Source organism: Myotis yumanensis, unplaced genomic scaffold (assembly GCF_028538775.1).
Source record: "Myotis yumanensis isolate MYYU_CA2020_CCGP unplaced genomic scaffold, mMyoYum1.0.hap1 SCAF_19, whole genome shotgun sequence".
Classification (NCBI taxonomy): domain Eukaryota; kingdom Metazoa; phylum Chordata; class Mammalia; order Chiroptera; family Vespertilionidae; genus Myotis; species Myotis yumanensis.
In genome coordinates, this window is record NW_027223770.1 from 24,435,489 (window position 1) to 24,450,943 (window position 15,455).

The 15,455-nt window shown below is 48.5% G+C and overlaps 1 protein-coding gene across 2 annotated transcripts in view; it reads left to right on the forward strand.

The window, feature by feature from the left end:
* Positions 1-2,723: 2,723 nt before the first annotated feature.
* The window catches only part of KREMEN1 (kringle containing transmembrane protein 1), a 50,385-nt gene continuing 37,653 nt past the window's right edge, over positions 2,724-15,455 (forward strand). For both annotated transcript variants that reach the window (XM_070399263.1, XM_070399264.1), the window contains exon 1: positions 2,724-2,897. In XM_070399263.1, the coding sequence (XP_070255364.1) occupies positions 2,801-2,897 (97 nt within the window). In that variant the 5' untranslated portion in view covers positions 2,724-2,800. The remainder of the gene's footprint in view (positions 2,898-15,455) is intronic.

Consider the following 15,455-nt stretch of genomic DNA (forward strand, 5'->3'; position numbering starts at 1 on the left):
CTTGCACACTATTTCTGAATTCTGTTGCACAAGCCAGATCCACGGGCATGCAACCTGGGTAGGGAACATAGGTCCCCGAACTTAGAAGGGCCCCACACTTGGTATAATGCCCTGTAGTTGCCATCTTAAAATTCCTGGTCACTCTGGACAGGGGGACCCCACACACACATTTTCATTTCTCACTGGGCCCTGCAAATCACACAGCCCTTTCAGTCTGTACACAAAACCAAGAGAGCCAGATGCACAAGAGGTGGCTGGTACTCACGTAAGCAGGGTGCCTTCCCGCAGGGGGCCGGGCCAGGCCAGGCCAAAGCTACTGTCATGAGGCATGAATCCCCAGACTTGGGCCAAATAAACCTTACTTCGCACCTCCTGTCTGCCCCTTCCTACGTGCTCCTCCAAGACTGGGATGGGATGCGAAAGACTTGTAAACTGTAGAGCCGTGTCCTGCTTTGCTAAAACCTGTCCCCAGCTCTCTACTTAAACTAGTCCACCCATCGTTCTCTGCCAACATCACTTTCTTGGCTCTGCAGTACTTTCTGTTCTCTGAGATTCACGGTTATTTTCATGCTGGGTGACGGGCCCCCTCCCCTCCCTTAGAATGTAAACTTGTGCTGTGTCTGCTGCTGGCCTGTCCCTCACGGGATATTTTTAAAGCAATTAAATGTATTGAGGTACCAGTGGTTCGTAACATCAGCTTCAGGTGTACAATGTTACATTTCCTTACCTGTGGACTCTATTCCGCACTCACCACCCCAAGTTTACTTTCCTTCCGCTTCTCTTCGCTGAGTATTTGTGGGATGGAGGGAGGTTCACCTGTATTGAGTGCTTTACTCTCTGCAGGCGGGTTCACCTGCATCTTCTCATTTAATTCTCCTTCCACGTGTCCGGCCTGCGCCTGCAAGGGCACGAGTTAGAGGTAGAGCTCCCAGGTCCTGCCCGAGGAGGAGGCGTTGGAAGTGGGAAGGGCGCCAGGTGGGATGGGGAGGGTGTGTCCTCCGGGGACCAGGTGTCGCTAGGTGGGGGGTGTCCCCCTGCTCCATCAGGGAGCCCGGAGGATTCCTGAACTCGGGAATGCCACCGTGAACACAATGACGGAACAAGATTCTTCTTGCCGCAGCTGTGGGTCGTGTGGGTGGAAAGGGACTGAGATTGAGAGGCCTCGTGGGAGGTAGCTGCGCCTTGGAGGCCCAGCCCTGGGAACAGCTTGGGGAGAGGAGGGGGGGTGGAAAGGGGACCCTGGGAGGGGGCGAGGGGGCCGGTGCACCGAAAGCGGGCCGGGACCGGTCCAGCCCCGCTCTGGGCGCGGCGAGTCGGCGCACGAGGGCAGATGTTCCCGCCGCCGCCGCACCGGGCGCAGGTCCGCACTTGCAAGTCCGGGACCCGGGACTTGAAAGCGCCCGGCGCGCCGCCCGGACCTGCCTCGCGGGGCGTCGCCGCGGCACTTTGGGCGGGAGCTGCAGGAAAATCTGCACCGCCCGGGGGAGTGCGGGGGAGAAGGGAGGCCCGCCGCGGACCCCGGGTGCAGCTGGCGCAGGCCTGGGGGCGTGGGGAGGGGAAGGGCCTGCGCGCTCTGAGCCTCGGTCTCAGCGGCATCCTCGCCCCAGCCACGCCTGCACCTCTGCGCGTCGGGCGCCGGCTGCCTTTGCTTCGCTGTCACCTACTATCGTGAAGGCCTTTTATGAGGCCCGTTTTGCAGACGACTGAGGCCCAGACGGAGTAGGAAACTGGACCCAGTGGACAAAGGATGTGCGATAGGATTCGGAACCGGGCTCGGTGTGCTGCTTGTGTGGCTGCACGAATGGGGGTGGTGAGAGGAGCTCAGCATTTCTCAAGCTCCTACTGTGCGCGGGTAAAGTTTCCACCGCTGTGGGAGCAGTTGCTGTCAACGCCCCCGTTTCACAGGCGAGGAAATGGGGAACAAGGGAGCTGTTTTCCCTTGAATGTCGCCCAGGGTAACAGGTGACCGGATGGGGACTGGACTGAACAGGCACCGGCTGCCTCCACTGCACCCTTAAAAAAAAAAAAATATATATATATATATATATATATATATATATATATAATTTTTTTTTACAAAGAGGAAGGGAGAGGGATAGAGAGTTAGAAATATCGATCAGCTGCCTCCTGCACACCCCCTACTGGGGATGTGCCCGCAACCCAGGTACATGCCCTTGTCCGGAATCGAACCTGGGACCCTTCAGTCCGCAGGCCGACGCTCTATCCACTGAGTCAAACCGGTTAGGGCTACACCCTTTTCTTAACCACGACGATGAGCCAAGCAGGGGAGAGCGGTTTGCAAACGGCTGTTCTGATTATTCTCCCCGTGGTTGCGCCTGCGTTTGGGTCACCACCCGAGTGAGGGTGGACCCGGGGTCACGGGGCGCCCTGCCCGCTCCAGCCCGGCCAAACCTCGGCCGAGGGGCTCGGAGGCGAGGTCCCGAGCCACGCCCCTCACCTGTTGGCCCCGCCCCGCGAGCGGGCCAATAAGCTGCTCCGCGGGGGCGGGCCCAGGTGAGGCGGGGAACGTAGGCGGCTCCTGGCGCTTGAGTGGCAGCGCGGCGGGCGAGTGGGAGGAGCGGGCGTGCGCAGTCGGCTCCGTCTCGGGCCTCGCGGAGCGGGCGGGCGGGCCCGGCGGCCGGGGCGGTGGCGGCGCTGGGGAGGGCGGGCCGGGGCGGGGCGGCCGGCGGCCGGGGCGGGGCCACGTCCGCGCCCCGCGTCCCGCTCCCATGGCCGCCCCCGGCTCCCCGCGCTGCCCCCTCTCCCGCGGGCCGCGCCCCAGGGCCCCGCACTGACGCCCATGGCGCCGCCCGCCGCCCGCCTCGCCCTGCTCTCCGTCGCCGCGCTCACGCTGGCGGCCCGGCCCGCGCCCGGCCCCGGCCTCGGCCCCGGACCCGGTGAGTGAGCGCCCCGTCGCCCGCCCCGTGCAAAGCGAGCCCGGGGGGCCGCCGGGAACCCAGTCCCTTCGAACTACCTTCCGGGACCCCTTCTCCAGGCCCCTCAGCGACGCCCCCTCGGGCCGGGCCGGTACCCCCTCAGGACCCGGACCCCCACAGGCCCCTCAGCGACGCCCCCTCGGGCCGGTACCCCCTCAGGACCCGGACCCCCCCAGGCCCCGCAGCGACGCCCCCTCGGGTCGGGCCGGTACCCCCTCAGGACCCGGACCCCCACAGGCCCCGCAGCGACGCCCCCTCGGGCCGGGCCGGTACTCCCTCAGGACCCGGACCCCCCTCCAGGCCCCTCAGCGACGCCCCCTCGGGCCCGGTGGTGCCCACCTGCCTCAGGACCTGGGAGTCACCCCGCGACGCCCCCCAGGCCGGGACGCCCTCTCCGCCTCAGTGCCTCCCGGGACCCCGTCCTTCAGCCTCCCACCGGCGCACCTCGGGCCGGGACACTCCCCTCCAATCCCCCGCCTCAAGACGCCGCCCCTCCTCCCCCAGTCCCCCAGCGACACCCCCTCCCGGGCCAGGACCCCCTCGCAAGCCCCACAACTGCCCCCCCGCGCCCCTTGCACCCGGGGACCCCAGCGCCTCCCGGCTCAGGGGCGGGCGCGCACTGGAGGGGAGCGGGCGCCCGGCTCCAATGGCCCAACACGCGGGGAACCGGGTCGACTTGCCGGCTCTGCAGGTCGCAGGTCCCGGGAGGACCCGCTGTTCGCCGCCGGAGCGCCCCCTCGCTGCCCCCCGGGCCGCTTTGAACTTCCCGGTGACTCAGGTGCCGGCCCAGCTCAGAGAGAGGAAGGAAGGGAGGGAGGAAGGAAGGGGTGATGGGGGACACGGCTCCCCTGCAGAGCTTAGGGGTGCGATGCAGAGTCCCCCTACTTTGAACAGGGTCACCGGCCCCCAGGCCGAGGCCGAGGCCAGGTCTCCCCGACCCCGGACCGGGATGGAAGCTGGGACGCTGCTTAGCTTCCACACACACCCTTCCGTGCAGCAGGACCCTCTCCACGCTGAGAGGCGAGAGGGCGTTGTCCGGCCCGGTTCCGTGCAGCAGGACCCTCTCCATGCTGAGAGGCGAGAGGGCGTTGTCCGGCCCGGTTCCGTGCAGCAGGACCCTCTCCACGTTGGGGAGAGGCGAGAGGGCGTTGTCCGGCCCGGTTCCGTGCAGCAGGACCCTCTCCACGCTGAGAGGCGAGAGGGCGTTGTCCGGCCCGGTTCCGTGCAGCAGGACCCTCTCCACGTTGGGGAGAGGCGAGAGGGCGTTGTCCGGCCCGGTTGGTTGCATTTCTCGGCAGGTTGTCTGGCTGATGAGACTGGGGTGCGAGTGGAAAAGAAGGCAGGAGCTCGTCCCCCCCCCGAGTGTCCGAGCAGGAAGGCCCCCCTCGGGGGTCTCCACCCAGGGTCGCAGGCTGTGATGTTGGAAAGACAGGAGTTTTTGCTGCTGAGAGAAAACCCCAGAGTTGCTTTGTTTACTCAGCAGCGTGGATGCGTGAAAAAGACAGGACTTGGTGTTGTGATTTACAGCGAGACTGCGCCCCGCCTTCAGCTCCCTGAGCCTCGCTCTCCTCGCCTGTAAAGGTGGGATGAGAACGATGACCGCCTTCTGGGGGGCTGTGAAGATGAAGTGATATATTGCAGGTACACCCCTACGGAGAGAAGGCAATCGAATCGATACATATATTTTTAATAATTCCTTTTTTTTTAGAGTGCTTCACAGTTCACCAAGTGCTGGGCACCTCATTTGCCCTGAGAATGCTCTGAGCTTACAGCCTGATTAATCCCTGTAAAAGGCAAAGCTTGGCTTTAGGGGTGTGTGTGTGTGTGTGTGTGTGTGTGTGTGTGTGTGTGTGTTTTGGGGGGTGGCGTGGGGTGTCTCCAAGTATTGTAAACCTTAGGCTTAGGAAGTGGTTTCTGAGTGATGGGTGGCGGCCTTCTAGGAGACTTGTACAAAAACTTGTGCACAAGTTTGATCACTTCTACTGTTTGCCGTGTGTGAGGAATGAAGGAGGGACTTTGGGAGAGCCAGGGTATGTCAACATCACTGTAACCTAGTAACGCCTTAGCACCGCTCTGCCATCTGTGTGGTCAGGATTTAAAGTCCTCCCGGGAGAGAGAGGTGCTGGTGGACATAAACTGGTCCCCTGGTGGGAAGGGCAGAGGAGTCGCTCTGAGACGTGTTACCTGAGCCAACTCTGCTTTCACTGCTTGTGAGGAGGTGGCACCCTTCGCTTCCCCAGGAAGGGTCAGATGCAGCAGCTCTTGCAAAGTTTGGACCTCAGAGCTCGGTGTGCTTTGCTTTGGGAGTCTGAGGTAAGGACAAGCAAATAACCACGGGGAAACGACTTAGGATAAGCGGCCCGAGATCCCAATTCAGTGAGCCTCATCCACTCTTTTTGCTTTGGTCCTGGTACTGCAGAGCTTCTCTGACTTCCAGGAAGCAGTTTTAGGGAGATACCACATGGTCTTGAGCATCACATCCTATCTAGAGCCTGCCCACTAGTTTTTAAAATCCTTTCCAATAATAATAATAATAAAAAAAGACACAAAAAAAAAACCCCAACCAAACACATTTTTTTCTGAGGATATACCAAACTTACCATTTTATATTTTTTGATACTATAATTTTCTCTAGAATTTTGTGGATGGAAAAAATTATTTCAAGTACTTATATTCTGTACAATTTTGTAATATTTAAATTACTGGTGGTTTGCATTTTTGAATGCTGACTTTTATAAAAACAGTTAGCTCATTCCCCATCAATGCTACTTCTAATTACAGTGTATAGCCAACCCCAAATGATCTCTCTTCTCCTTTCCATTTTTCCTTTGAGACTCTCCTCTTCCTTCCCTACTGATAAGGAGGAAGATAGAGGTTAATGGCGGAATCTAGACTCCCTTTTTTAAGAAGGAAAGCAGCCAGGGCCATGGGGCTGATGGGCTTTTCAAAGTTGAACTCCCATCTGGAATGTATTGACCTGCAGGGGAGAGCCAAGAGGTAGGAAGAATAGAGAAGCCTGGGTGGACTTCGGCTCTTTGAGTTTTCTGTCAGAGGCAAACTACCTGCTTGGGTGTTTCACAACATTTGGCTATCAGGTGCGCTTTCTCAACTCAGGTTACAGATGCCATGAACTGCGATTTATAGTTGATGCTCATTCTCCTCTAAGTCCTCCCCTAGAATTCATCCTATTAGCCCGTGGTATGTCTTGCCATAAAACCTGTGAGTTCTGCCCTGACTGGTTTAGCTCAGTGGATAGAGCGTCAGCCTGCGGACTGAAGGGTCCCAGGTTCGATTCTGGTCAAGGGCATGTACCTTCATTGCGGGCACATCCCCAATAGGGAGTGTGCAGGAGGCAGCTGATCGATGTTTCTAACTCTCTATCCCTCTCCCTTCCTCTCTGTAAAAAATCAATAAAATATATTTTAAAAAATACAAACAGATATGCGCTCTTCAGGGAGGAGCAAGCTTAAAAAAAAAACACCTGTGAGTTCAGTTAACAGGGAGAGCTTCACACTGTACAGAGCCCTGTCCCTCTTGGGGACTTCCTTCATGTTAACAGAATTACTTGTATGCAACAGAGGGTCTGAGAGGAGTAAAGTGGACTGGCATGCATACCAGTTACTTTCGTGCTTTGACTATTTTAAGAAACACAAAACTGTCAAAACTCACCCGGTATCAAAGAACCCTGGTCTTTTTGTGAACATTTGATTTGGCCCCTTAGACAGAGCTATTTAAAGGTTTGAGATATGCAATGAGACATTTTATAAATCTTAACCCAAAAAGAAGGTCCACTTAGGCTCATTACTAATAAACAAGTTGTTGCACTTAATATAGATATTATTGACACACTTCCATATGATTTAACATAGTTGGATCAACAGCAATAAATAATGAAGATAAAATGTATTGCTTTAAATACCTTCATAGTACAGATTAGGGATTTTTGGTGGTGGGCTATATGCCAACTTTAGTTTAGGATTTTTGAGCCTATAATTCCATCGAGGTCAGGTGTTGGCAAATGTGTGTTGTTTTTTTTAATAAAGGGCCAGACTAAATAATTTGGACTTCATGGGCCGCATACTCTGTTGCAATTACTCAACTCTGACTTTGTAGAACAAAAACAGCCAGCCATAGACAAAATGTAAATGAATTGGCGTGGCTGTGCCCCAATAAAACTTTAAGGACACGGAAATTTAAATTTTATGCAATTTTTATATGTCACACAAATTGATTGTTTTCAATCATTTAAAAATTTAAAAACCATTCTTAGCTCATGAGCCATACAAAAACAGGCAGTGGGCCAGGTTTGGCCCACAGGCTGTACTTTGCCAAATCCTGTTCTAGGTCCATATGTATTGATTTATTTTCACTGGCCTGGAAAGGTGACAAGGAGGCTTGATTTTGGTGAATGAATGCACCCTTTACCTTTTCCTATTAACTGACTTTAAGAGAGACATATGGGAGAAATGGTCAAAATGGTAAATTTTATGTTATGTGTATTTTACTACCAATTAAAAAAAAAAGTTACATATGGGGGGAAGTTCGTGCACATACATTTGGATATTTAATAAGACTTTTAAAAAAATGCTTTAAAAAGAAATCCAGCGTGGTTCAGTGTGCGCTACATAAAGAAAATAGTGCCTGCCTTGGAACTGGTCCATGGTTTGTTCAGCTATGCAGATGTTGCTTGGAACAAACCGTTGAGGGATCTGTTTCTCAGAGGAAAGCCCAGGCAGCAGGTGGCACCAGCCCCGAGACTTAGAGAAACAGCCAGGGGAAAAAGAAGAAGAAGAAAACAAACTTCTATCACTTTCCTAAACAGTTGAATTTTATTTCCATGGTTCTATCGTCATTTTTAAAGTGGCCTTTAAAAAATCAACAATGTGCTTAGGCTGGTTATTCTGTTTTAATTAAAACATTTTTGAAAAAAAAAACAACAAATTGAAACATTCAAACATACCAAGTTGATTGTGTTTGTACTGTGGAACAGTTAATGCAAAACACTTGAGGGAGGCCGGAAGTTTGGATCTGTAGCTTTTGTCTGAGTTTTTTGCCTCCTGAATAAGGACAACAGAGGAGGAAGTGAATAAAAGTGTCCCTTATAAAACTACCTATGAAAGTTTTGAAGTGAGATCTCCTCAAGCCCCCTGTTCCTGGCTGGCTCACTGTGCAGTCCCTGAATGGGTGGGAACAATGATTGGCATTGACATTCCTTCCATATTCTGTTAGACCTTGAAAATCCAGCTGGAACCTGGAAGTATTCATCTAGGAGGAGCAGCTCAAGGTTACTCTCTGTTTCCGTCTCTCTGTTGCCTTCAGTGTCTTCCTGTCAATATGTCAGTGCTTCCCCAGACCTCACCTCTGAGCTATTATCCTGGATTTGGACTGACCAGGGAAAGGAAGGAGGCCATTGTAGAAACATAAGGGTGTTCCTACTACTCAAAAACAGCTACCCTACAGAAACTTGCCTTCTCCTCTAAGAAAGTCTCCCCCTCCCCACCCCCTTTTAAACTTCTTTCTAGGTAAACATCTCCCTGGCCTGAACTTGCAGCAGTTTGAAGAGGGTTAGGGTTAAAGGAATGAAGCTGGGTGCTAGGAAGACAAAAGATTTTAGGCCATCTCACATGCACGGTTGCCTCCCTCCCTCCCAGTGATAGCAGGACCCTCTCTGGGCTGTCCTTCTGCTGGGCCCAGTGTCTAGGTTTTTTGTTGGTTGTTGTTTTGTGTGTTTTTTTTGCCACGGATTTAATCCCTGGCAAGTAACCAAAGCATTCAAACTTTTATTGTTCAATTTACCACAAGGGCGGGGCCTTGCTTCTGGTGGGCTGAGGCGGCTGCAGCCACTTCCAAACCCCAGTGTCACACCACATTAGCAACTTCAGATTTCGAGGGCTGGATTCTTTTCAGTTTGGTTAGATTCTTGGTTAAAACCAGAACAGTTTACTCACACTCAAAGTCTGAAAGCTAGCAAATAGTAAAACAGCACAGACAACTTTTAAAGATGATTCAAAATGGGTGCAGCATCAGCATATAGGACTCACTCTACAAGGTTTCTTTATACCTCCCAAACATGTTAAGGGCTATCCATGTTCCTTGGTGTCCTGAAGTTGGATGAAAATATGGCGACTAAGTAGTTCTCTGCTAGAATAGTAGGGCTTGTTAACCAATGCCATCACAGTATGTAAATTACTTGCTGCTGTTCAATCTATAAAAATTCATCTTCAAAGAAAATTATTGGGCTGGTAAAAATATTTTTAATAATGACCACAGAAGCCATATTTGTTTTTCTTTGATGTTCTTCCGAAGACCCTTCTGGTTTTAATCAGATTGTTCCCACATAAAATACAGTGGAAATCTACAATAATAAAATCCCTATTCCTATTTCTATGGGGAAATAAACAGGATGGGGACTGTCCTTTTAAGGGGTTTTCCCCTTCCTTTTCCCCAGACTCAAAGCCTCTATTACTGGTGGGTGTTTTGGCATCAGTTAAGGGCCTTCAATCCTTCCCTCTCTCCATGTTTTGCTCTTTCATTAAAGTGTTTCTGTTGTCTAATTATATCCTTTCAATCAAATTAGAGACTGCAGCATCTGGTGAGGGCCGTAACTGCTGCCATCTGCACCTCGTATATACAGGCCTGTTCAGCTGAGAATCACTCAACTTCCAAATGGCAGGAAGAGATTTGGAAAAAGTTTAGTTGGGAGGGAGGTTAACTTAAAAGGAACGTCTTCAAAGGCTGGGTGCGACGCCCTGCTTGCTGTGATGTGTGCACTGCCATGCAGAGCTCCATTGGCTTGGCTCGCCCAAGGTTCTTCCTGAGCGCTTCTGGCAGACGAAGGGTTTCTGATTGTCTGAGCTGACGCGACCAGGCCTTCTCCTCCTTGTTAGGGGCTTGAAGGGACCTGGGGAAGCTGAAAATCTCTCCCTTGAGAAGAATCTTTTATATGGCCACTGGTTAATGGATATGACACTTCCTGTTTATCTGACCATTTCTTCTAATTCAGCGGTTTAAACCAACTAGAGGAGGTTTTGCTCCCAGGGGACATTTGGCACTATCTGCAGGCATTTTTGGCTGTCACACCTCGGGTCGGATGGGGTGTGCTACTGGCATCTAGCAGGGAGAGGCCAGGGGTGCTGCGAAACATCCTACAATGCACAGGATAGCCCCCAACAAACAATTATCCAGCCCAAACGTCAGTAGTGTTAAGGTTGAGAAACCCTGTCCTAACTGTATTATTATTTTGTCCTTCCCTTCACTGTGGCCCAGGAGTAGGCAACTCTGATCAATGTTTTTCACTCAAGAAAGTAGATTCTTCATTTGCCTGGCCACCGTGGCAAATGAAGCATTGACCTACTAACTAGGAGGTCACAGTTTGATTCCTGGTCAGGGCATAAACCCAGGTTGTAGGCTCCATCCCCAATATGGGGTGTGCAGGAGGCAGCCGATCAATAATTCTCTTTCATCATTGATGTTTCTATCTCTCTCCTTCGCCATTCCTCTTTGAAATCAATAAAAACATATTTTAAAATAGAAAAGAAGAGAAAGTAGATTCTTCATTATCCATATTAAGCTCCTTAAGCATTTCTGTGAACAGTGTTTCAGAAATCTTGATGGAATAAGATCTGTGATTCACTGTATGTTTCTGCTCTCTAGACTGAGATTGCCAGAGTAAATGCAGGACACTCAGTTAAATTTGAATTTCATGTAAACTGAATTTTTTTTAAGTCTGTCTCATGCAATGAAAACTTAAATATCTTTAGAAATGATTTGTTGTTTATCTAAAATTCAGATTTAACTGGGCATCCTGTATTTTCATTTGCTAAATCTGGCAACCTTACTCCACAGCCATGAAACTTTAAACCTTTGAGTGTCAGATCAAATTGTTAGCCATCGCTGCCCTTATTGCTTTGGGTGGCTGGAGACGATGGCACTGCTTGTTCCTGTTTATAGGTCGTTGGTACAATGGAGTCTTCCCTTCTGCCCCAACTGTCTCCCTGGTCAGAACTTTGAACCTGTCACTTAAGTCATCTTTATCTTGAAACCAACTAACAAGTGCTTAGGCAATGCTGCTGCATTCCCTAAATCTCTGACTAGGACTCATCCCTGTGCCATTTCAGAGAAGACTACGACTTCGTTGCTTCAGGTTTTACTTTAAAGACAGGCTCTGGAGATATGCTGTCTTCCTGGCAGTCAGCTCTCCACCCAAGAACGCTAGTATTATTTGGCAATCTCATATCAGCCAGGGGAAGCTGAATAGCCCAGAGGCTGGCTTCCATGGAGCATTGGCTGCCCTCCAGGACACCTCTATTGGGGAAATTTCTAGCCATCTGAAATTAAACAGAGAGTCCAGGCAATACTGATAGAACTTGCCCAGACGCTGGATTATTTTATCAGTTTATTTTATCTCCTTTTAGACTGATTGAAAGCTTCAAACTGTGTGAGATTGGGTTGCTCAAGAGACGGTAAGGCAAAGTGTAGATTTAAGCCAGGTGTCTCCTGCTTAAAGCAAACTCACAATATAAAAATGGATATTCATTACAAGGGGTTGATTGTTCCCTATTACAAATGGCTTCACCATAGGTTTCCTTTAAATAGCAGATTCCCCCAGTTTAAATAGCAAGTATTTTACCTTCAAATGCTTGATTTACTAGACTTCCCTGGCACTTCTCATAGGTCATTGCTAGGTAAGTTATGATTACTAGCCTAGAGACATAAATTGGTAAGGAAAATGGGGCACTCTGAATATGTCTATAATGGGTGTTTTTTTTCTCCCCACTCTCTAGCTGCCTACACCTGCTTCCCTCGCTAAACTATCATTTGCCAGGCACATTCTGTGTGGTCTGTAGTTGTTGAGGATACAAAAATAAGTGAGGTGCTCAAGAAGAAACTCACAGGCTAGTGGAAGCAGGGCTAGGTGCTTCTCAGGCAATTATAGCTCAAGGTGATCAAGTCTTATCAGAGCTGTGGCAGCAGGCACTGTGGGACTAGTTTTAAAGGCCCTGGTTTCTATAGGAGTGTCATGCTAACTATTCTAGTTTTTGTGCTTTCAAAGTGCTCCATTTTTTTGTCTACTTTTTTGTTTCTTTAGAGTTGACTTACAATGCACAAGTTATTGTCCATCAGAGAACTGGACTTTGAGCTTTAAAACATCTATGGTTCCAGCTTCTTTATGTGTAAACTATTTTTAGTGTGAAATTTTTTTCAAGACTGACGTGGATCTATTTGTACTCAAATATATATCAAGAGCGGTACCATCACCAAAGTGATAGAAAGTGTTCTGGTAGCATTGGCAGTAAAATCCGTGGTTAATTAATGAAATTAGTTCATTAGAGTTCTGCTGAGTCCATTCTTTAACCAAGGGTTGGCCTAATCTCCCTTTATGTGTTATAGAGCTAGATTCTTTCTCAAAAGCTGCCTTTTGTTTTTCAATTTGATGATTTTATGTGTTTATAATATCCTAAATGGCAGCCATAAGTTCCTCAAGCACTACTGCATATCCATGGTGACCATTCCTGGCAGAAACACTTGCACTTCACAGTGATGACCGTCCAGTGGGTCCTGCCTGGGTGGAAGTAAAGCATGTTCAAGTTGAGAGCTAGATGAGAAAAGAGTGGTACCAAGCAGTGCTGCATTCTGGGCCTCTCTGCCTTGATAATTGTGTTTTTCAAATTTTTATATAACAAATAATAAGCATCCCTCTCTGAAGTGTTTTCATGGGCCTTCTGATTTTAAACTTCTGGTTTTATGCTTACTGTTGGTTCAGTTTTTCTTGGAATAGCCGTGTAAGTAATTAAATATTTCATCTGTTAATAGAGATTAATAAACTGCAAATTCAAAGAGATAAGCCTTGAATTCTCTTCCAAAGTATTTTTTTTTTAAGATTTTTTGAGAGAGAGGAAAGGAGAGGGAGCAAGAAACATTGATGTGAGAATGACACATCCATCAGCTACCTCCTGCATGCCCCTCACCGGAGATTGAGCCCAAAACCTGGGCATGAACCTTGACCAGGAATCAAACTGGCAACCCCTTGGTACCTGAGACAGTATCCAACCAACTGAGCCACACCTGTCAGGGCCAAAAGCATAAATTTTTTAGTTAAAATAACTTTGAGAAGCATGGCCTTTTTCCTGTTACTGTTATTAATGACACTTTTCTCGAACGAAAAGAAGATCTAAAAGATATTTTAATGAAGAAACTACTCATAATTTAAAAATTACAGTGATTATTTTTGTAGGTAATTCTACTTTGGGCAAAAGTACAGCTTGGTATATGGTCACTTGAACTGTTAATATGTAGTCCAAGGACATGATATGTGAATGTCTATCTTGCTTTTAGATGACTGAATTTATGACTGATTGAGTTTGTGTGGCTCAGTTAGTTGAGCATCATCCCATGCACCAAAAGGTTGTTGGTTTGATTCCCATCAGGGCAGGTGCCTCCGGGTTGCAGGCTCTATATCCCCAGTAGGGGGCCTGCAGGAGGCAGTCGAATCTGATGGAGGTTTCTCTCTCTCCCTCTCTCTCTATCCCTTCCCCTCTCTCTCTCAAATCAACTTTAAAAAGAGAAACTAAGGTTGTAAATTGTAAAACAACATGTTAATAACCATTTTCAAGATACCCTTTAAAATATTTTTATTATAGGAAATTTAGAACATATTCAAAAATAGAAGAGTGTAAGGTAATCTCATGTATCTATCTCTCAGCTTCCGTGATTATTATCCATGGCCAATATTATTTCATTTGTATCCCTTTCATTCCTTCAACTAAAATATTTTGTAACAAATCTCATATATTGCCAAAACCGGTTTGGCTCAGTGGATAGAGCGTCGGCCTGCGGACTGAAAGGTCCCGGGTTCGATTCCGGTCAAGAGCATGTACCTGGGTTGCGGGCACATCCCCAGTGGGAGATGTGCAGGAGGCAGCTGGTCGATGTTTCTCTCCCCTCGATGTTTCTAACTGTCTATCTCATTCCCTTCCTCCCTGTAAAAAATCAATAAAATATATATTTTTTAAAAATCTCATATATTATCTCATCTGTAAATATTTCAGTATGTATCCCTAAATAATAAAAATTCTTTTCAAAAACATAGTAATGGTACTATTACCCTTATTACACCTAGAAAAATTAGCAATCATTCCTTAATATTATCAAATATCCAGCCAGTCAATGTTCAGATTTCCCTGTTGTCTCATCAGTGTGTTTTACAGTTCAAATCAGGATCTAAGCGATATTCAGGTGATGTGTCTCTTGAGTCTCTATTAACCTACAGGTTTCCCTCTTTCTTTTTTCCTTGAAATTTATTTGTTGAAGAAGTAGTTCCTTCTAAGCAAAAAGAGTGCTTAGGTGCCTTTTCAGAGGGAGGGCCCACCTGGGAGGTGAGTTACTTTTTTACCATAGAATTCTCACTTCCAATAGAGAAACGTGTAGAATTAGAGAATTTGAGGCCTGGAAGAGATTTTGAGCTCTCAATCCATTTTAGTCACATCACCCCAGACTTTTGAACCTCAGTACTATTTTGTTAAAATTTGTGTGAAATTAGTTTGAGTGAAGAGACACTGAGACCATGTGGTTCAAATCCCCCATTTCACAGGTGAAAAAACTGAGGCCCAAAATGTCCAGGTGATTTCCTGAAACCACACAGTGTAAGCTACTTAACTGGTGTCACTGCCTCTGTATCCCAGTGAATCTCTATGTGCTACGTGTGTGGAGGACCCCGACCCTTCCTGACATGGTCCTTTCTCTAGTCTAGACCTGATACCTTCCTTGATATAATCATGGGACTCACTGCTCCTGGGGAGCCATTATTAAAGACAGGAGAGTATCTGAGAGCCGACGCTGTGTTGGGGTAAGAGAAAGTTGGGTACCACTGCCTTCCCCGTGCTGTGAGTAGTGCAAGGCACACAGTAGGTGTTGAATATATATTTGTTGAATGAATTAATGAATAACACCCCTAGAGATTAGATCTATTGCCCTTGCTCATTCTCTTTCACCAAATGCATAAATATATAGCCGGCCATGTGATATTTTTATTTTGTTTTTTGGTTTCAGCTACTCTTGGCCTGGCTAGCCAAAGCTTATGTCAGTTTCATAGCAGTAGAAAGGAAGGGAGGCAGGGTCCTCATTATCTTGTACCACACCCTAGTATTCTGATGAAATCAAGATGCACACACAACTTTGATCTAGACACTCAAGTTTGTTTTTCTTGCCCTTTTTTTTTTTTTTTTTTTTTTTTTTTATCATCGACATGCTCTGGGCAAGTCTGTTCAAAAGATAATCAGACAATCTTGTACATTGCCTCAGTTTCCCTGGTGTAAGGAGAACAGGACTGGGCCTGGGAGAAATAGCCGAAAGCAGGCAAGTGTGCACTTTCCCATTCCCTCTCTCAGATGCCACCTTGTCCCCGTTCATGAGGATTGACTCCTGTGTGGGTGGCTGCCACACTCTGTGTTTCAAATCAAGTCATCTGAGCCTCTGGGAACACTGAGCCCACCATCCTTCAGGCTGCTGTCTACTGCGAAG